The sequence below is a fragment of the Pan paniscus genome, chromosome X, assembly GCF_029289425.2.
Source record: "Pan paniscus chromosome X, NHGRI_mPanPan1-v2.0_pri, whole genome shotgun sequence".
In the NCBI taxonomy this organism is placed as follows: Eukaryota; Metazoa; Chordata; class Mammalia; order Primates; family Hominidae; genus Pan; species Pan paniscus.
Genome location: NC_073272.2, coordinates 154,894,250 through 154,914,276, shown reverse-complemented (window position 1 = coordinate 154,914,276; position 20,027 = coordinate 154,894,250). Strand labels below are relative to the sequence as shown.

The window sequence follows — 20,027 nt, the reverse complement described above, 5'->3', positions numbered from 1 at the left end:
GAAGAGGTCTAACCTCTTTTTTATTTTTTGCATGTAAACATCCAGTTGTCCTGGCACCATTTGTTGAAAATATGATTCTTTTCCCATTAAGTCATCTTGACACCCTTGTTGAAAATCAATTGACCATAAATGTGAGAGTTTATTTCTGAACTCTCCATTCTGTTCCATTGACCCATATGTCTTCTATAAATTCTTATAGCTAATTCTACATTAGACTTTGGTTTTTCAGATGTGGTCATCTCATTAGATTATGGTGATATGTTTGGTTACAAGTTTTATCTTCTCCTTGGCAACATTTTTTTGATTACTGCTCTTCTTTTATTCGTTTTTGTTGTTCCTTTCTCTTTTTGTGAGACAGGGTCTCACTCTTGCCCAGGGTGGAGTAAGTGGTGTGATCATGGCTCACTGCAGCCTCAACCTCCTGGGCTCAAGCAATCCTCCCACCTCAGCCTCCCAAGTAGTGGGACTACAGGCATGCACCATCATGCCAGGCTAACTTTTTTATTTTTTGTAGAGACAGGGTCTTGCTTTGTTGCCCAGGCTGGTCTTGAACTCCCAAGCTCAAGCAATCCTCCAACCTCAGCTTCCCAAAGTGCTGGGATTACCAGTATGAGCCACTGCACCTGGCCTTGTTGTTCCTTTCTTCCTTTTATCTTGTAGTATCTTGATCCTTTTTGCTTATTATTTATCATTGAGATGAGTTTGTTCTAAATAAACTTTTCGCAGAAAGTTTATGTAGATATATTAATATCAATGAGGCATTAGGAGTGAGTTTTAGATTAGCAGGAATTCTCTTATGAAAGGTATTGATTGTATGTGTGAGTTTTCAGCCTTTACTTCTCTCCAGCCCATCAAGATCAAAGCTGCAGAGTTGTTTACATTTCAGAATTTCTTTCCTCCCCTCCCCACCTTGCAAAACAGACTTACAGTGCAAAAATGACTTGTCAATGTGATTCTTTCTTCTGGTCCCATCTTTCCTACCTTTTGAGACTTGTGTTGAAAGGAGTCCAGTAAAACCACCGATGCTAGCTTGTATACCCTGATCCCATTGTTATAATGAATGGCTGACTGTTTTTCATATCAAAGTATAATACTTGCACCTTGATAGAAGAAAGAAACAAGGCCAGGCACAGTGGTTCATGCCTGTAATCCCAGCACTTTGGGAGGCTGAAGTAGGAGGAATAATTAGACTTTGATATTAAAAATGGGGAAGATATGGAGGTATAAGATATGAGGAAGTATGTCTTCTTGGACTTTTCTGAAATCTGCCAGCCATGAGCATCCACTCTTTTTATCTTTTGATACCTGTTTTATATTAACTATACTTCTATTTTGTGGTTTCATGGCTTCAGATATCTTCCAGCTTAATTGTACTCTGTCTTTAATTATTTGCAGCAATTTCTGAAAGGAGCAAGAAGAAAGGCCAGCCCTTTCTTCACTACCTTAAAAACTGGTCATCTTTTGAAACCCCATGAAAGGCACAGTGGGTGACCACCTACATCAGGAGTGGGCAAACTATGGCCCTTGGGTAGTCTGGTCTCTGTCCGTTTTTGTAAGGTTTTATTGGAACCCATACACACACAAACTGATCATCTCTTGTTATGTGTTAAGTTTTCTTAGAATTATTCTTTTCTATTTCATCCAGCTGAATTACCATTTCACCTTGTGTATGCCCTTTCCAGTCTTAAATTATAGAAGCTATGTCTTTGTGGTTTTAAATTATGGAAGCTGTGCCTTCTTGTGTTTTAGTATGGCAAGATATTTGTTCTTACTTTTCCTCTAGAATCTGCAGTGGATTACTTTCAGAAGTAGGTATTGCCTCTAAGTTTCCTGACTTCTGTTTCCTTCTCCCTGTTCTGTAGTATATTTATAGATTGCATGTTTTCTCGTCCTTAAACAAGGTACAAATATGTTCTGATCAAGGTTTGCTAGCCGAGAGGATAAGTGGCTTGCTCTTAGCCTAACTCTCTGTCTACTTAATGGATGTCGAATTCCCTTCTCAACTCAACAGCTAGTAACTAGTTCCAAGATCGGATAATAGCTTACAGAATTAATTAGTTCAGTGAAAGCCCTGGTTTGATCACAGAGGCAGGAGACTGATCTATATATTTGTAGTGCTGACTAGACCCCAACTTGGCCAGGTAGCTTATACCTATGTCAGAAGTTGGAGGAGGAGATTGACAGCTGAGGTGTCTCCAAGGGAATTACAATTATTTTCATTTTCTTTGTGTCTGTAATTATGTCTCTTTTCTTACTTCAAATTTTGTATATGTGAAATTTCTTAATTTTTATTTGGTTATTTATTTTATTGACTTTTTCATCAAACAACCAACTCTAAGCTCTTGGATTGAAATTTATGAATTAATTATAATGTTTTAAATTTACCATTAGTCACACATACAATACAAAAAGATATTTTCATTACAAAATTTTAACCCAAGCCATTAAAACTAAACTCCAGCTTGGTCACCATTCCTAATACCAGGCCCCTCTCAGAGGGGAGGGTAAATAAAAGTCCATTTTGGTAACTAGTTTGACGAGAATCTCTAATTGTTTCCCTGTTTTTCTTATAATGTCTGCCTTTGAATTATCCTCTTTTTTTCAAGAGTTCCATCATATAATGTATTCCTTTTTGCTTACAGATTGACCTCCTAGAGGCATGCATACCCCTGCTCCAGTCTGAGCTGGTTCTCTCTAGGCCTGAGGCTCAGTTATCAACTTGGGACTTTTATTTACCCTCCCTCAGGATAGGTACCTGGTTCTTGGATACCAGGTCTTACTCTTGTTTGAGATACTCCTTTATTTTGGTGGCAAACATTCCATAATCACTTCCTGATAATGGTGACATTTGAGGTAGATTTTCTGAGACTTTATATGTTAGAATATGTTTTTATTCTCCTTTGCCACTTGATTGATAATTTGGCTGCACATAGAATGTAAGCATTCACAGGGCTTTTGGGAGCAGCTTCCCTTGAGAAGAAGGTGGATGCAGTTAAGATCTTCCCTGCAAAGACTGTGTGAAATGACAAGGCTATTGAGGTACCCAACGGGTAGCTTGGTAAAGGTGTATCTTGTCTCTTATGTTTATGCATCTACTTTACCACCATGTAATTAGCCTATTATAACTTGTTGCATTCCTTCACTCAGCTAATCTTGTTCATGGTAGAAATTAATATTGCTAGTACCATGGTAGAATTTTATATTAGCTGGATCCTAGACCTAAATGCTCCTTCCTTGTGCTTACATATTCTGCAAGTGGGTGACAGTGGATGCTAGGTATTGTGTTATGTGATTTCAAAGTATTATATGATGGGGTAGATACTATTAGCCTCATTTGAAAATTAGAAACCTATTGTTCAGAAAGTTTAAGTGACTTTCTCAAAGTCACACAGCTGGTAAATGGTAGAACTGGGATTTGAATCCAGGCAATCTGATGGATTTAAGAGGAACCTGTGCCACTATGTGATATAGCAATAACATCTAGCCAATATAAATACTTTCCTGAATTAAATCACTGTCATATTCAGAGAGTTCTGTGTCACTATTAAGACCCTCCATTATTGTGTATATTAATTACATTTCCCTATTTTAATCCCACTATCTATTCATTTTTATCACAGTCCTTTCTTATGGTCACAAACAGGCATAGTACAACAGCAGCAATGCAAAAACCACTTTTATATTACATGTTCCAGGGATTTAACCCAATGACCTGTGATATAATGATACTGACTAGTATTTTTTCATTTATCTGGGAACGGGAGAGAACCTCTAACAGAACGTTTTAGAATCTGTGTTATGAGTAACCAGAGTCTTATTCTTCCTCATCTCCAGGCCTATGGATTCTGGGGTGCCACAACTCAGACTTTCGGAACAGAGGCATGACTGCCTTACTGAAGGTTTCTAGTTGTGACAAGAACACTGGTGATTATTACGAGGACAGTTATGAAGATATTTCAGCATACTTGCTGAGTAAAAACAATGCCATTGAACCAAGAAGCTTCTCCCAGAATTCAAGACACCCTAGCACTAGGCAAAAGCAATTTAATGCCACCACAATTCCAGAAAATGACATAGAGAAGACTGACCCTTGGTTTGCACACAGAACACCTATGCCTAAAGTACAAAATGTCTCCTCTAGTGATTTGTTGATGCTCTTGCGACAGAGTCCTACTCCACATGGGCTATCCTTATCTGATCTCCAAGAAGCCAAATATGAGACTTTTTCTGATGATCCATCACCTGGAGCAATAGACAGTAATAACAGCCTATCTGAAATGACACACTTCAGGCCACAGCTCCATCACAGTGGGGACATGGTATTTACCCCTGAGTCAGGCCTCCAATTGAGATTAAATGAGAAACTGGGGACAACTGCAGCAACAGAGTTGAAGAAACTTGATTTCAAAGTTTCTAGTACATCAAATAATCTGATTTCAACAATTCCATCAGACAATTTGGCAGCAGGTACTGATAATACAAGTTCCTTAGGACCCCCAAGTATGCCAGTTCATTATGATAGTCAATTAGATACCACTCTATTTGGCAAAAAGTCATCTCCCCTTACTGAGTCTGGTAGACCTCTGAGCTTGAGTGAAGAAAATAATGATTCAAAGTTGTTAGAATCAGGTTTAATGAATAGCCAAGAAAGTTCATGGGGAAAAAATGTATCGTCAACAGAGAGTGGTAGGTTATTTAAAGGGAAAAGAGCTCATGGACCTGCTTTGTTGACTAAAGATAATGCCTTATTCAAAGTTAGCATCTCTTTGTTAAAGACAAACAAAACTTCCAATAATTCAGCAACTAATAGAAAGACTCACATTGATGGCCCATCATTATTAATTGAGAATAGTCCATCAGTCTGGCAAAATATATTAGAAAGTGACACTGAGTTTAAAAAAGTGACACCTTTGATTCATGACAGAATGCTTATGGACAAAAATGCTACAGCTTTGAGGCTAAATCGTATGTCAAATAAAACTACTTCATCAAAAAACATGGAAATGGTCCAACAGAAAAAAGAGGGCCCCATTCCACCAGATGCAGAAAATCCAGATATGTCATTCTTTAAGATGCTATTCTTGCCAGAATCAGCAAGTTGGATACAAAGGACTCATGGAAAGAACTCTCTGAACTCTGGGCAAGGCCCCAGTCCAAAGCAATTAGTATCCTTAGGACCAGAAAAATCTGTGGAAGGTCAGAATTTCTTGTCTGAGAAAAACAAAGTGGTAGTAGGAAAGGGTGAATTTACAAAGGACGTAGGACTCAAAGAGATGGTTTTTCCAAGCAGCAGAAACCTATTTCTTACTAACTTGGATAATTTACATGAAAATAATACACACAATCAAGAAAAAAAAATTCAGGAAGAAATAGAAAGGAAGGAAACATTAATCCAAGAGAATGTAGTTTTGCCTCAGATACATACAGTGACTGGCACTAAGAATTTCATGAAGAACCTTTTCTTACTGAGCACTAGGCAAAATGTAGAAGGTTCATATGAGGGGGCATATGCTCCAGTACTTCAAGATTTTAGGTCATTAAATGATTCAACAAATAGAACAAAGAAACACACGGCTCATTTCTCAAAAAAAGGGAAAGAAGAAAACTTGGAAGGCTTGGGAAATCAAACCAAGCAAATTGTAGAGAAATATGCATGCACCACAAGGATATCTCCTAATACAAGCCAGCAGAATTTTGTCACGCAACGTAGTAAGAGAGCTTTGAAACAATTCAGACTCCCACTAGAAGAAACAGAACTTGAAAAAAGGATAATTGTGGATGACACCTCAACCCAGTGGTCCAAAAACATGAAACATTTGACCCCGAGCACCCTCACACAGATAGACTACAATGAGAAGGAGAAAGGGGCCATTACTCAGTCTCCCTTATCAGATTGCCTTACGAGGAGTCATAGCATCCCTCAAGCAAATAGATCTCCATTACCCATTGCAGAGGTATCATCATTTCCATCTATTAGACCTATATATCTGACCAGGGTCCTATTCCAAGACAACTCTTCTCATCTTCCAGCAGCATCTTATAGAAAGAAAGATTCTGGGGTCCAAGAAAGCAGTCATTTCTTACAAGGAGCCAAAAAAAATAACCTTTCTTTAGCCATTCTAACCTTGGAGATGACTGGTGATCAAAGAGAGGTTGGCTCCCTGGGGACAAGTGCCACAAATTCAGTCACATACAAGAAAGTTGAGAACACTGTTCTCCCGAAACCAGGCTTGCCCAAAACATCTGGCAAAGTTGAATTGCTTCCAAAAGTTCACATTTATCAGAAGGACCTATTCCCTACGGAAACTAGCAATGGGTCTCCTGGCCATCTGGATCTCGTGGAAGGGAGCCTTCTTCAGGAAACAGAGGGAGCGATTAAGTGGAATGAAGCAAACAGACCTGGAAAAATTCCCTTTCTGAGAGTAGCAACAGAAAGCTCTGCAAAGACTCCCTCCAAGCTATTGGATCCTCTTGCTTGGGATAACCACTATGGTACTCAGATACCAAAAGAAGAGTGGAAATCCCAAGAGAAGTCACCAGAAAAAACAGCTTTTAAGAAAAAGGATACCATTTTGTCCCTGAACGCTTGTGAAAGCAATCATGCAATAGCAGCAATAAATGAGGGACAAAATAAGCCCGAAATAGAAGTCACCTGGGCAAAGCAAGGTAGGACTGAAAGGCTGTGCTCTCAAAACCCACCAGGCTTGAAACGCCATCAACGGGAAATAACTCGTACTACTCTTCAGTCAGATCAAGAGGAAATTGACTATGATGATACCATCTCAGTTGAAATGAAGAAGGAAGATTTTGACATTTATGATGAGGATGAAAATCAGAGCCCCCGCAGCTTTCAAAAGAAAACACGACACTATTTTATTGCTGCAGTGGAGAGGCTCTGGGATTATGGGATGAGTAGCTCCCCACATGTTCTAAGAAACAGGTATGAATGCATTGGTTATTCCTTTGCTCTGCTCTTGTGACATTTGACTTTACCAGATGATGACACCAACAATGAGAGTTAGAGGATGAAAAATCAAGGTGTCTTGAAACTCTTACTCTGGTGAGATAGAGAGAAGAGAGGTTTACAAGAGGGTAGAGGAATCAGGGTCAAGAAGGAGCAATGGGGAGCAGGAAGAAAGTCAACCTCACCTATCAACCTTATGAGCTGCAGGGGAAATCTTAGTCTCATCAGAGAACTTTAAGCAAGGCAGAAGGAAGAAGCAAGTTCGTGTTAAAGAGGTTAAGGACTTGGGGAGGATTGGTTTTCATGATACTGGGGATCCAGAGGGCAAAGTAGGATGATTTTATTTTTAGGTGAGTAGAGGGAGGTTGAGCAGTCAAGTAGTACAGAGAAATGTGGAATATAAACATAAGGAAAGTCAGTCAGTCACAAATATTTATGGAACACCTACTACATGCCAGACACTTTTGTACACATTGGAGTGCAGCACAGCAGGAGCTTATATTCTATTGGAAAGAGCAAGAGACAAGTTAGTACAAAACTAAATAAGGCAATCTCAATTGTGTTGTTCAGAAGATAGAATAGAATAATATGGTAGAGAGAATAATATGATAGAGTAATACGGTAGAGTGTTACATTAGCTGTGGTGGTCATAGAAATCATCTTTGAGGAGTTGAGACCTAAACGATGATAACAGGCCAGCTGATGGAGCTCTGAGAGAAGATGTTTCCAGACAGAGGGAAGAGAAAATGCAAAGGCCCTGAGAATGGAAAAAGTTTACCATGTTTGAGGAACAAGAAGGGACAAGCATGACTTGTCACTTTCCCACCTTGCTTTCTAGCTCAAGTAAGCCCTTATTGCTGCATTGCAACCATAGACTATTTCCCCAGTCCACTGACTTTCTCATTCTCCTGGACCTCTATCTTAGATTTTCTGTGTTTTCCTTAAATCTCGAGCACCTTTTTTCCATTCTCCAATGCCCATTTTCACTCTTAGCTGATGCTGTGCAATGAACCTCCACAGACTCCCAACATCACATTTACTGGCATTTGTACCCATATACTCTGCCTGCACACTTATTACAATAAATAGAATGTCTGTGCTCCTAAGGCCAACCTCTCCAATTTTGTACTTGATTCCCATCTCTTCTCCCTTCATAAAAAATGTTGCTCCAGCAATTTCTCCTTTTCTCCCTTACATCATCAATTTATCTCTCCACTAGATTAATCTCATCAACATCAATCATGCTATTATTTCCTCCCCTATCTTTACAGAAACCGTCTTAAAATAATTGTCCCTGCTTGCAGCCTTTGCATCTTTTCCTGCCATTCTCTCCTCTTTAACCCACTCCAAAGAAGCTTTTATCTCTATTATTTCATAAGAACTACATTTTCAAGGTCATTATTGATCTTTACATTACTGATTCCTAGTCCTCATCTTATTTGAATTCTCAGTAGTATTTGAGAGGTGATTACTCCATCGTTGATACAGGTTCTCACTTGGTTTCTCTAACACCACTTTTCTTCACTTTTCTACTAAACTTACTGCCAATCTTTGTCAACTTTGCGAGTCCTTCTTCATCCCCCTAATCTTTAAAGGTTAGAGTGCTCCAGGGATTAGTTCTCCAACTTCTTCTTTATTCTATTTATACTCACTCTGTGACGACATTGTTTAGCCTCATGATTTTAAGTACTATCTATCTGCAGATAATTCCAGTTGAATATCTGGAGATATTCTCAGATCTCTCTCCTGAAGTCAAAATTTACATATCAACTCCCTACCTTAACATGCACACAATTAGACTCTTAATTCCTGCCCCTTCCCAAAACCTGCTGATTGCTCAGCCTTCTCCATGGCAATCAAAAACCATTCCAGCCGGGCATGGTGGCTCACTCCTGTAATCCCAGCACTTGGGGAAGCTGAGGCAGGTGGATTGGTTGAGCCCCAGAGTTCAAGATCAGCCTGGGCAACATGGCAAAACCTCATCTCTATTAAAAATACAAAAATTAGCCAGGCGTGGTGGTGCACACCTGCAGTCCCAGCTACTCAGGAGGCTGAGGCACGAGAATCGCTTGAACTGGGGAGACAGAGGTTGCAGTGAGCTGAGATGGCCTCACTGCACTCCAGCCTGGGCAACAGAGTCAGACTTGATCTCAAAAAAATAAATAAGTAAAACCATTCCCTATTTCAGTTATTCAGTCCACAGATCTTGAAGTTTTCCAACTCTTTTTTTCTTACGTTAACATCTAATCTGTAAAGGATCCTGTATTAGTCCATTTTCACACTGCTAATAAAGACATACCTGAGACTGGGCAATTTACAAAAGAAAGAAGTTTAATGGACTCACAGTTCCACATGGCTGGGGAGGCCTCACAATCATGGCAGAAGGCAGGGAGGAGCAAGTTATATCTCACATGGATGGCACAGGCAAAGAGAGAGAGCTTATGCAGGGAAACTCCTCTTTTTAAAACCATCAGATCTTGTGAGACTTATTCACTATCATGAGAACAGCAAGGGAAGGACCTACTGCCATGATTCAGTTACCTCCTATCAGGTCCGTCCCACAGAACATGGGAATTCAAGATGAGATTTGGGTAGGGACACAGCCAAACCATATCATTCCACCCCATCCCCTCCCAAATCTCGTGTCCTCACATTTCAAAACCAATCATGCCTTCCCAACAGTCCCCCAAAGTCATAACTCATTTCAGCATTAACTCAAAAGTCCACAGTCCAATGTCTCATCTAAGACAAGGCAAGTCCCTTCCACCTATGAGCATGTAAAGTCAAAAGCAAGTTAGTTACTTCCTAGATACAATGGGGTATAGGCATTGGGTAAATACAGCCATTCCAAATGGGAGAAATTGGCCAAAACAAAAGGCCTACAGGCCCCATGCAAGTCTGAAATTCTACAGGGCAGTCAAATCTTAAATCTCTAAAGTGATCTCCTTTGACTCCATGTCTTGCATCTGAGTCATGCTGATGCAAGAGGTGGGTGCCCATGGTCTTGGGCAGCTCCACCCCTGTGGCTTTGCAGGGTACAGCCTCCCTTGTGTCTGCCTTCATGGGCTGGCATTTTCTGTAGCTTTTCCAGATGCTGGTGCAAGTTTCTGGTGGATCTACCATTCCGGGGTCTGGAGGACGGTGGCCCTCTTCTCACAGCTCCACTAGGTGGTACCCCAGTAGGGACTCTGTGTGGGTGCCCTGAGCCCACATTTCCCTTCTGCACTGCCCTAGCAGAGTTTCTACATGAAGGCCCACCCCCGCAGCAAACTTCTGCCTGGGCATCCAGGCACTTCCATTAATTTCTAAACAACAAAGCATTCAAGAGGCGACTTGGGTGCTATTAAGGGCATTCAGTTTCATAAGGGAAGCAGAGCATAAAAGTTTGGAAAATTTGCAGCCTGATAATGTTATAGAAAAGCAAATCCCATTTTCTGAGGAGAAATTCAAGCGGGCTGCAGAAATTTGCATAAGTAATGAGGAGCCGAATGTTAATCCCCAAGACAATGGGGAAAATGTCTCCAGGGCATGTCAGAGGTCTTCACACCAGCCCCTCCCATCACCGGCCCAGAGGCCTAAGAGGAAAAAGTTGTTTCATGGGCTGGGCCCAGGATCCGCATGCTGTGTGCAGCCTAGGGAGTTGGTGCCTTGTGTCCCAGTCGCTACAACCATGGCTGAAAGGGGTCAATGTAGAGCTCAGGCTGTGGCTTCACAGGGTACAAGTCCCAAGCCTTGGCAGCTTCCACATGATGTTGAGCCTGCGAGTGCACAGAAGTCAAGAACTGGGGTTTGGGAACTTCCACCTAGATTTCAGAAGATGTATGAAAACTCCTGGATGCCTAGGCAGAAGTTTGCTGCGGGGGTGGGCCCTCATGGAGAACCTCTGCTAGGGCAGTGCAGAAGGGAAATGTGGGCTCAGAGCACCCACACAGAGTCCCTGCTGGGGAACCACCTAGTGGAGCTGTGAGAAGAGGACCACCGTCCTCCAGACCCCGGAATGGTAGATACCCTAAATCATCTCTTTCAAATTCGAAGTTCCACAAATCTCTAGGACAGGAGCAAAATGCCACCAGTATCTTTGCTAAAACATAACAAGAGTTACCTTTGCTCCAGTTCCCAACAAGTTCCTCATCTCTATCTGAGACCACCTCAGCCTGGATTTCATTGTCCATATCATTATCAGCCTTTTGGTCAAAGCCATTCAACAAGTCTCTAGAGAGTTCCAAACTTTCCACATTTTCCTGTCATCTTCTGAGCCCTCCAAACTGTTCCAACCTCTGCCTGTTACCCAGTTCCAAAGTCGCTTCCACATTTTTGGGTATCTTTTCAGCAGCACCCCACTCTACTGGTACCAACTTACTGTATTAGTCTGTTCTCACACTGCTGATAAAGATATACCTGAGACTGGGAAATTTACAAAGGAAAGAGGTTTTATGGACTTACTGTTCCACATGGCTGGGGAGGCCTCAAAATCATGGCAGAAGGCAAGGAGGAGCAAGTCTTGTCTTACATGGATGGCAGCAGGCAAAGAAAGAAAGCTTGTGCAGGAAAACTCTTTTTTTTCTTTTCTTCTTTTTAGACAGAGTCTTGCTCTGTCACGCAGGCTGGAGTCAGTGGCGTGATCTTGGCTCACTGCAACCTCCACCTCCCGGGTTCAAGTGATTCTCCTGCCTCAGCCTTCCAAGTAGCTGGTACTACAGGCATGTGCCACCACATGAGATGAGATTTGGATAGGGACACAGCCAAACCATATCATTCCCCCTGTCCCCTCCCAAATCTCATGTCCTCACATTTCAAAACCAATCATGCCTTCCCAACAGTCCCCCAAAGTCATAACTCATTTCAGCATTAACTCAAAAGTCCACAGTATTTTTAGTAGAGATGGGGTTTCACCATATTGGCCAGACTGGTCTCTAACTCCTGACTTTATGATCCGCCCGCCTTGGCCTCCCAAAGCACTGGGATTACAGGTGTGAGCCACCATGCCTAGCCAAAAACTCTTCTTTTTAAAACCATCAGTTCTCATGAGTCTTATTCACTATCACAAGAACAGCATAGGAAAGATCTGCCCCCATGATTCAATTACCTCCCACCAGGTCCCTCCCACAACACATGGGAATTCAAGATGAGATTTGGGTGGGGATCCTGTTGGCTATCATTTCAAAAAATAGTCAGGGTTGATTATGGACTTAGTATTGAATAAGATGAAAATGTACTGAAATGGAACGATGAAGATAATTGACCAGGGAAAGCAGGTTACAAGCCAAGAGAGGATACAGTGTCACTTCAGATGCTATAAAAGTGATGTTTTTATTTTTTGAACGTTATTTAGCTATATTTTCAAATTATCTACACTGCATATGCACTGCTTCTCTAATAATAAAAGGGTATTAAAATAATAAAATCAAGTCTATAAATCACACACACACCCCAGCCTCTTCTCTACACCTCAGTGACTACCAACCACATCTAAATTATCATCATTTCTCATCTGAATTATTGCAAGAAGCCATTGCAATAATTCAGATGAGAGTTGATACAAAGCCTTCCTGTTTCCAACCTTACCCTCATATAGTCTTTTCCCAGCATTGCATCTAAAGTAATTTTTCAAATTGCAATTCTGATCACTGTTCTCTGCTTCAGATCCTCCAGTGGATTTTCATCTCACTCAGTAAATTCCAAAGCCTTCACCATGGCCTTCAAGACCCTACGAAATTTGACCCTCTGCAACCTCTCTGCCTTCATCTGTTACCATTGTCTCCTGTTAATCCTGCCTCAGCCACACTGACCTCCTTGTTCTTCTCAAATGGACTAGATGTGTGCCTATCTCTAGACCATTACAGTTTCTGTTCTCTCTACTTAAAATTATGTCCCTGATACTCTAATGCAAGTTCTCTTACTTCCTTCAGGACGCTGCTCAAATTTCATTTTATCAGTGAGGCTTTCCCTGAACACTGTATGTAAATATTGCTCCCATCATTTTTTTTCAATGCACTTAACAGTGCCTGAAATATTATATATTTATTTCTTTATTGTCTATCTTCTCTGACTATAAGTTAAGCTCATTAAGAACACAAACTTTGGAGGTATTGTTCAATGTTGTGTCCCCAGAACTTTGAACAGTGCCTGGCACATGGCAGATGTTCAAATAAATGTATGTTGAATGAATTAGTAAATGATAAATGTAGGGAGACAAAAGCAGGTCTCCCATTTATATCCAAACTCTAGGACTCTAGGAAAGACTGATTATATGGAATCGTGTCACACAGCATCCATGGGCAAGAGTGGAGGCAGAGATACCAGTTAAGATGCTATTGCAGTCATACAGATAAAAGAAGACAGTTATTTAGACCAGTGTGGTGGTGACAGAAATGGAAAGAAATGGAAGGATGTTGGGTATAATTAAAGATAAGCATATAAGACTGGCTGTTAATTGAGTATGGGAAGAATGAGGAGAGAGGATGTAAAGAACATTTCTTTTTGTTTTTTTGTTTTGTTTTGTTTTTGTTTCTTTTTATTATACTTTAAGTTCTAGGGTACATGTGCACAACGTGCAGGTTAGTTACATATGTATACATGTGCCATGTTGGTGTGCTGCACCCATTAACTCGTCATTTACATTAGGTATATCTCCTAATGCTATCCCTCCCTCTTCCCCCCACCCCCCAACAGGCCCCGGTGTGTGATGTTCCCCTACCTGTGTCCAAGTGTTCTCATTGTTCAATTCCCACCTATGAGTGAGAACATGCGGTGTTTGGTTTTTTGTCCTTGCCATAGTTTGCTGAGAATGATGGTTTCCAGCTTCATCCATGTCCCTACAAAGGACATGAACTCATCCTTTTTATGGCTGCATAGTATTCCATGGTGTATATGTGCCACATTTTCTTAATCCAGTCTATCATTGATGGACATTTGGGTTGGTTCCAAGACTTTGCTATTGTGAATAGTGCCACAATAAACATACATGTGCATGTGTCTTTATAGCAGCATGATTTATAATCCTTTGGGTATATACCCAATAATGGGATGGCTGGGTCAAATGGTATTTCTAGTTCTAGATCCTTGAGGAATCACCACACTGACTTCCACAATGGTTGAACTAGTTTACACTCCCACCAACAGTGTAAAAGTGTTTCTATTTCTCCACATCCTCTCCAGCCCCTGTTGTTTCCTGACTTTTTAATGATCGCCATTCTAACAGGTGTGAGATGGTATCTCATTGTGGTTTTGATTTGCATTTCTCTGATGGCCAGTGATGATGAGCATATTTTCATGTGTCTGTTGGCTGCATAAATGTCTTCTTTTGAGAAGTGTCTGTTCATATCCTTTGTATAAGATTATTAGTGGATTTCTCAGAAGAAATATTGTAGGCCAGAAGGGAGCGAAAATATAGATTTAAAATCCTGAAAGGAAATAAAAACTAGCAATGAAAAATACTATATCCAGTAATTTTATCTTTCAGAAATGAAGGGATGATAAAGATTTTCTCAGAAAGACAAAAGCTAGATCTGCTTTATAAGAAATGCTAGTAGGAGTTCTTCAAGCTGAAGAAAGAGGATGCTTATTAGTAATATGAAAACATATGAAAGGATAAAACTCACTAGTAAAAATAAGTACACTGTCAAATCCAAAACACTCTAATAGCGTAATGGCAGTGGGTAAATTAATTATATCTTTAGTATAAAAGATAAAAGACAAAGAAAGCTATTTTAAAAACTAAAGCTATAATAATGTGTTAAGGAATGCAAATTATTAAAATGTGTAAACTGTCACATCAAAAACATAAAATAGGCTGGGCACAGTGGCTCATGGCTGTAATCCCAACACTTTGTGGGGGCCGAGGTGGGAGGATCACTTGAGCCCAGGCATTTGAGACTAACTTGGGCGGGATAGTGAGATCTCATCTCTATAAAAAATTTAAAAATTAGTAAAGCATGGTGGTGCATGCCTGTAGTCCCAGCTACTCAGGAGGTGGAGGTGGGAGGACTGCTTGAGCCTGGGGGGGTTAAGGCTACAGTAAGCAATGATCACACCACTACACTCCAGCCTGGGCAACAGAGCAAGACCCTGTCTCAAAAAAAATAATAATATGTAGGAGGAAGGGAATAAAAGTGTAGAGTTTGTGGATGCAATAAAAATTAAGTTGTTATCAGTTTAAAATAGCCTGCTAATTTTGTGTAAGCCTCATAGTAACCACAGAGCAAAAGCCTGTAGTAGATACACAAAACATTTTAAAAAGGTCCAAAGCATACCACTACAGAAAGCCATCAAACTATAAAGGAAGAATGCAACAGAAGAAGAAAGGATCAAAGGATCTAAAAAAAAAAAAAAAGAAAGACAGCAATTAACAAAATGACACAAGTATGACCAAAGTCCACTGCTTCTTTATTACTGATATAGAATATCTTTCAGATCTTAAGGGACTGATTAATTACTTGGGAGAGAAAGTTTGTGTTGAGAAGATTTGCTTGTGTTGCAATGAGAAGGGGAAGTCCTACTCAACAGAAGCTGTACAGGCACATATGACAAAAGCCGGTGTAAGCTTTTTACAGATGGTGATGCTGCTTTGGAATTTGCAGACTTGTATGAGTTTAGGAGTAGCTACCCAGATCACAAGGAAGGGGAGGACCCTAATGAGGCTGAGGAGTCGCCCTTAGGAAAGGACTTAGAATATGATGATGAAAGCATGGAACTGATTCTGCCTTCTGATGCCAGAGTGGGTCATCACTCCTTGATGAGATACTACAAACAGTGATTTGGCTTGTCAAGAGCTGTGGCAGTTGCTAAATATTGTAAGGCCATGGGCCGAGTGCTTCAGTAATAGAGAGCCCTGGGATAGACTGGCAACACAGGAGCAGCTGTTACATGAAAGTGAGACATGCATTATATCCAAAGGATGAAGTCAAAATGGATGCTGAAGACAGAAATGAAGAACAATGCCACCAAGCAGATGCACTTTAGGGTCCAAGTGAGAGTCTGAGAGTCTGCCAGGATTGAGTGATTGTCTGCTGCCCAAGTTTCCTCCTTGCCCTGAGGACCAGGGAAAGCCAGATTGTATGATGGACACTTTTGCTGCTACTTCACTTGCTCTAACATAATAATAAAAATGAAAATCTAAAAAATATTTTATTGAAGAATGAAGGTGAAAGAAATACATTTTCAGACAAGCATAAACAGAGAAACTTCACCACTAGCAAAAGTCCACTAAAATATTCTAATGTTATACTTGAGACAATAAAAAAGTGATACAGAATGGAAGGCATGAGAGACAAGATGGGATAAAGAGCAAACAAAGTTAAATATGTGGGTAAATAGAAATAACTATCATAAAACATGGTCAAATGTTTTATGAGCGTTAAGATACATAGAATTGCTTTATTCACAGTTGGTTTGCTGTCATAACACAAGTATCATGAAAATCACTGCTAAATCTAAGCCAAAATTGGGAAAGGAAAAGGTTCATGTCACTATCATCAACGTTGGACATGTAGACTCAGGAAAGTTCAACACTACTGGCCATCTGATCTATAAATGTGACGTGATCAACAAAGGAACCATTGAAAAATTTGAGAAAGAACCTGCTGAGATGGGAAAGGGCTCATTTGAGTATGCTTGGGTCTTGGATAACTATAAACTGAACATGAAAGGAATATCACCATTGATATCTCCTAAAGAAACCTGAGGCCAAAAAGTATCCTGTGACCATCATTGATGCCCCAGCACACAGGGGCTTTATTAAAAAAAAAAAAAAAAAAAAAAAACATGATTAGAGTGATATCACCAAAATGGTGGATAGAAGCAATCTGGCTTCACTCTCCTCCAGAAAAACCAAAAACAACTATTCAGTGTCTAGCTTATCACCAGGAATATCCCATAACTCAAAACAGAGGCTGTGAGGATCTGAGTGGCCACATAGAAGAGAAAAACTGCAAGCAGAAGATAACAAAAATGGGCCTGTTTAACTGCAGCATCCCCTTCCCAAGCTGCCAGGCACCATGCAGAAAAGTTCCCCCAGACTGACAGTATGTACATCAGAAAAAGTGACATCTAGATGAAGAGCCAGCTTTCCCACCATCTTGGGTTCCTTTGCAGAAAAATCATTCCTGCCTCAATCCGTGGGAAGCAGCCTGATTGCCTCTAGGGTAAAAAAATCCTGAGGGCAGCTAGAGACAAAGGATGGAGGTGGGGCTAGCAACCCCAGCATGCAAAACACATTGGCTGCTCTTCATCTAAGCCAAAGAAGACACCAAATGAGAGAGACTGTTCAGCCCGTGGTTCCTCTGGACACAAAATCCTAACCAGATGTCTCACCCAACCAGGATATCCAGTTTGGGACCTCCCCCAAATCGGCACTAGGCAGTAATCCAAGCCGTTGCAAGAGCTGCAGCAAATCTGGGCTTACAGCACCATCTAGTGCCAAAAAAGAGGCAGTAATCTCAGAGTAAGGAAGCTCTAATTCATACATAACCTTTAGACAGGCATACTCCTGAAAAACCAAACTAAGCCAGACACAAAGACTGGAATAAATAACTTAGCATTCATACAAAGACATAGATATATGTGCATAAAAAACAAGAGCAAATAGGGAGCTATGACCTCTCCAAATGGAAACAGCATGGAGCCAGTGACCAACCCTAATGAGATGGCAAATTGTAGCTCTCAAATCAATAATTCAAAATAAAAGTTCTGAGGAAACTCAAAGAACACAAAAAAGCAACTGAGAAATTTATGAGATAAATTTAACAGAGAAATCAAAATAATAATTTAAAAAACCAGAAATGCTGGAGCTGAGAAATACAACTGAACGGAAAAAAAAAAAATGCACTGGAAAGTCTAAACAGCGGAACTGATCAAGCAAAACAAACAATCAGTGAGCTCAAAGACAGGCTATTTGAAAATACACAGTCAAAGGACAAAAAATAATTAAAAGGAATGAAGAACACTTGCAAGATCTAGAGGACTGCCTCAATAGAACAAATCTAAGAGTCATGGGCCTTCAAGAGAGAAAGAGCAATGAATAAAAAGCTCAAAGAAATAACAGAAAATATTTCCAAACCTACAGAGAGATGTAAGTATCCAGTTATAGGAAGGCTGAAGATCACCAAACAGATTCAACTCAAATAAGACTACCCCAAGGCATACAATAATTAAACTCTCAAAGGTCAAAGACAAAGAGGGGATCCTAAAAAGAGCAAGAAAAAAGAAGCAAATAACATATAAAGGAGCTCCAGTTCATCCGGGAACATACTCTGGACCAGATGAACCTACCTGACGTTTTACAGAACATTTTATCCAACTACTACAGAATATACATTCTTCTTATCAGCACATGGAACATTCTCCAGGATAGACTATATATTAGGCCAGAAAACAAGTCTCAACATTTAAAAAAATAAAATTATATTAAGTATCTTTTCTGACTACAGTAGAATAAAACTAGAAATCAATGACGAGGAACTTTTGAAACTATACAAATACATGGAAATTAAACAACATGCTCCTGAACAACCAATAAGTCAATGAAGAAATTAAGAAGGAAATTTATTGAAACAAATGAAAATGGAAACAACATACCAAAATGAATGGGATACAACAAAAGCGGTACTAAGAGAGAAGTTTATAGCTATAAATGCCTACATCAAAAAAGAAAGACTCAAATAAACCTGGTAATGATGTAACTCAAGGACATAGAAAAACAAGAGCAAACCAAACCCAAAATTAGTAGAAGGAAAATAATAATAATAATCATAGAAATAAATAATATTGAGAAAAAGAAAACAATATGAAAGACCAATGAAATTTTTAAAATGGCTTTTTGAAAGATAAAATTTAAAATCTTTAGCTAGACTAAGGAAAAAAAATGAGAGAAGACCCAAATAATTGAAATCAGAGATGAAAAGAGTCATTAAAACTGATAACACAAAAGTACAAAGTTTCACTAGAAACTATTATGATCAACTATATGCCAACAAACTGGAAAAACTAGAAGAAATGGATAAATTTCTGGACACATACAACTTACCAAGATTGAACTATGAGGATATAGAAAACTTGAGCAGACCAATAACAAGTAATGAGATTGAAGCAGTAGTAAAAAGTCTGGCATTAAATAAAAGTCCAGGACCTGATGACTTCACTGCTGAAGAAAAACTTACGCCAATTATACTGAAACTATTTAATATTGCAAAAAATTGAAGAGAAAAGAATGTTTCCAAACTCATTCTACAAGACCAGCATTATCCCAATACCCAAACCAGACAAAGACACAACAACAGCAAAAAGAAAACTACAGGCCAACTTCGCTGATGAATATAGATGCAAAAATCCTCAACAAAGTACTAGCAAACTAAATTCAACAACACATTAAAATGAGTATTTGTCATGCCCAAGGGGGATTCATCCTAGGAACACAAAGATAGTTCAACATATGGAAATCAATAAATGTGATACACCACATTAACAGAAGGAAAGACAAAAACCATATATTTATTTCAATAAATGTCAAGAAAGCATTGAATAAAATTCAACATCCCTTCATGATAAAAACTCTCAACAAATTTGGTTTAAAGGAGCATACTTCAAAACAGTAAATGTTATATATGACAAGCCCACAGCTAACATTACACCAAATGGGAAAAAATTGAAAGCCTTTCCTCTAAGATCTGGAACAAGACAAGCATGCCCACTTTCATCAATTCTATTAAATGTAGTCCTGGAAGTCCAAGATGGAGCAATTAAGCAAAGGGCCTTCAAATTAGAAAAAAAGAAATCAAATTCCCCTTGTTTGTAGACGATATAATGTTATATTTAGAAAAACCTAAACACTCCACCAAAAAACTGTTAGAACTGATCAAGAAATTCAGTAGAGTTGCAAGAAGCAAAACCAACATACAAAAATCAGTAGCATTTCTATATACCAAGAGCTAACAATCTGAGAGAGAAATCATAAAAGCATTTTCATTTTCAATAGCTATAATAAAAATAAATATCTAGGAACAAATTTAACCAAAGAGGTGAAAGATCTCTATACTGACAACTGTAAAACCCTGATGAAAGGAATTGA

General features: G+C 39.6%; 1 protein-coding gene across 1 annotated transcript in view; it reads left to right on the top strand.

Moving 5' to 3' along the window:
- The window catches only part of F8 (coagulation factor VIII), a 185,434-nt gene that overhangs the window by 86,302 nt on the left and 79,105 nt on the right, over window positions 1–20,027 (top strand). Inside the window, exon 14 of the mRNA XM_003809957.4 lies at window positions 3,835–6,940. Within this exon, the coding sequence (XP_003810005.2) occupies window positions 3,835–6,940 (3,106 nt within the window). The remainder of the gene's footprint in view (window positions 1–3,834; window positions 6,941–20,027) is intronic.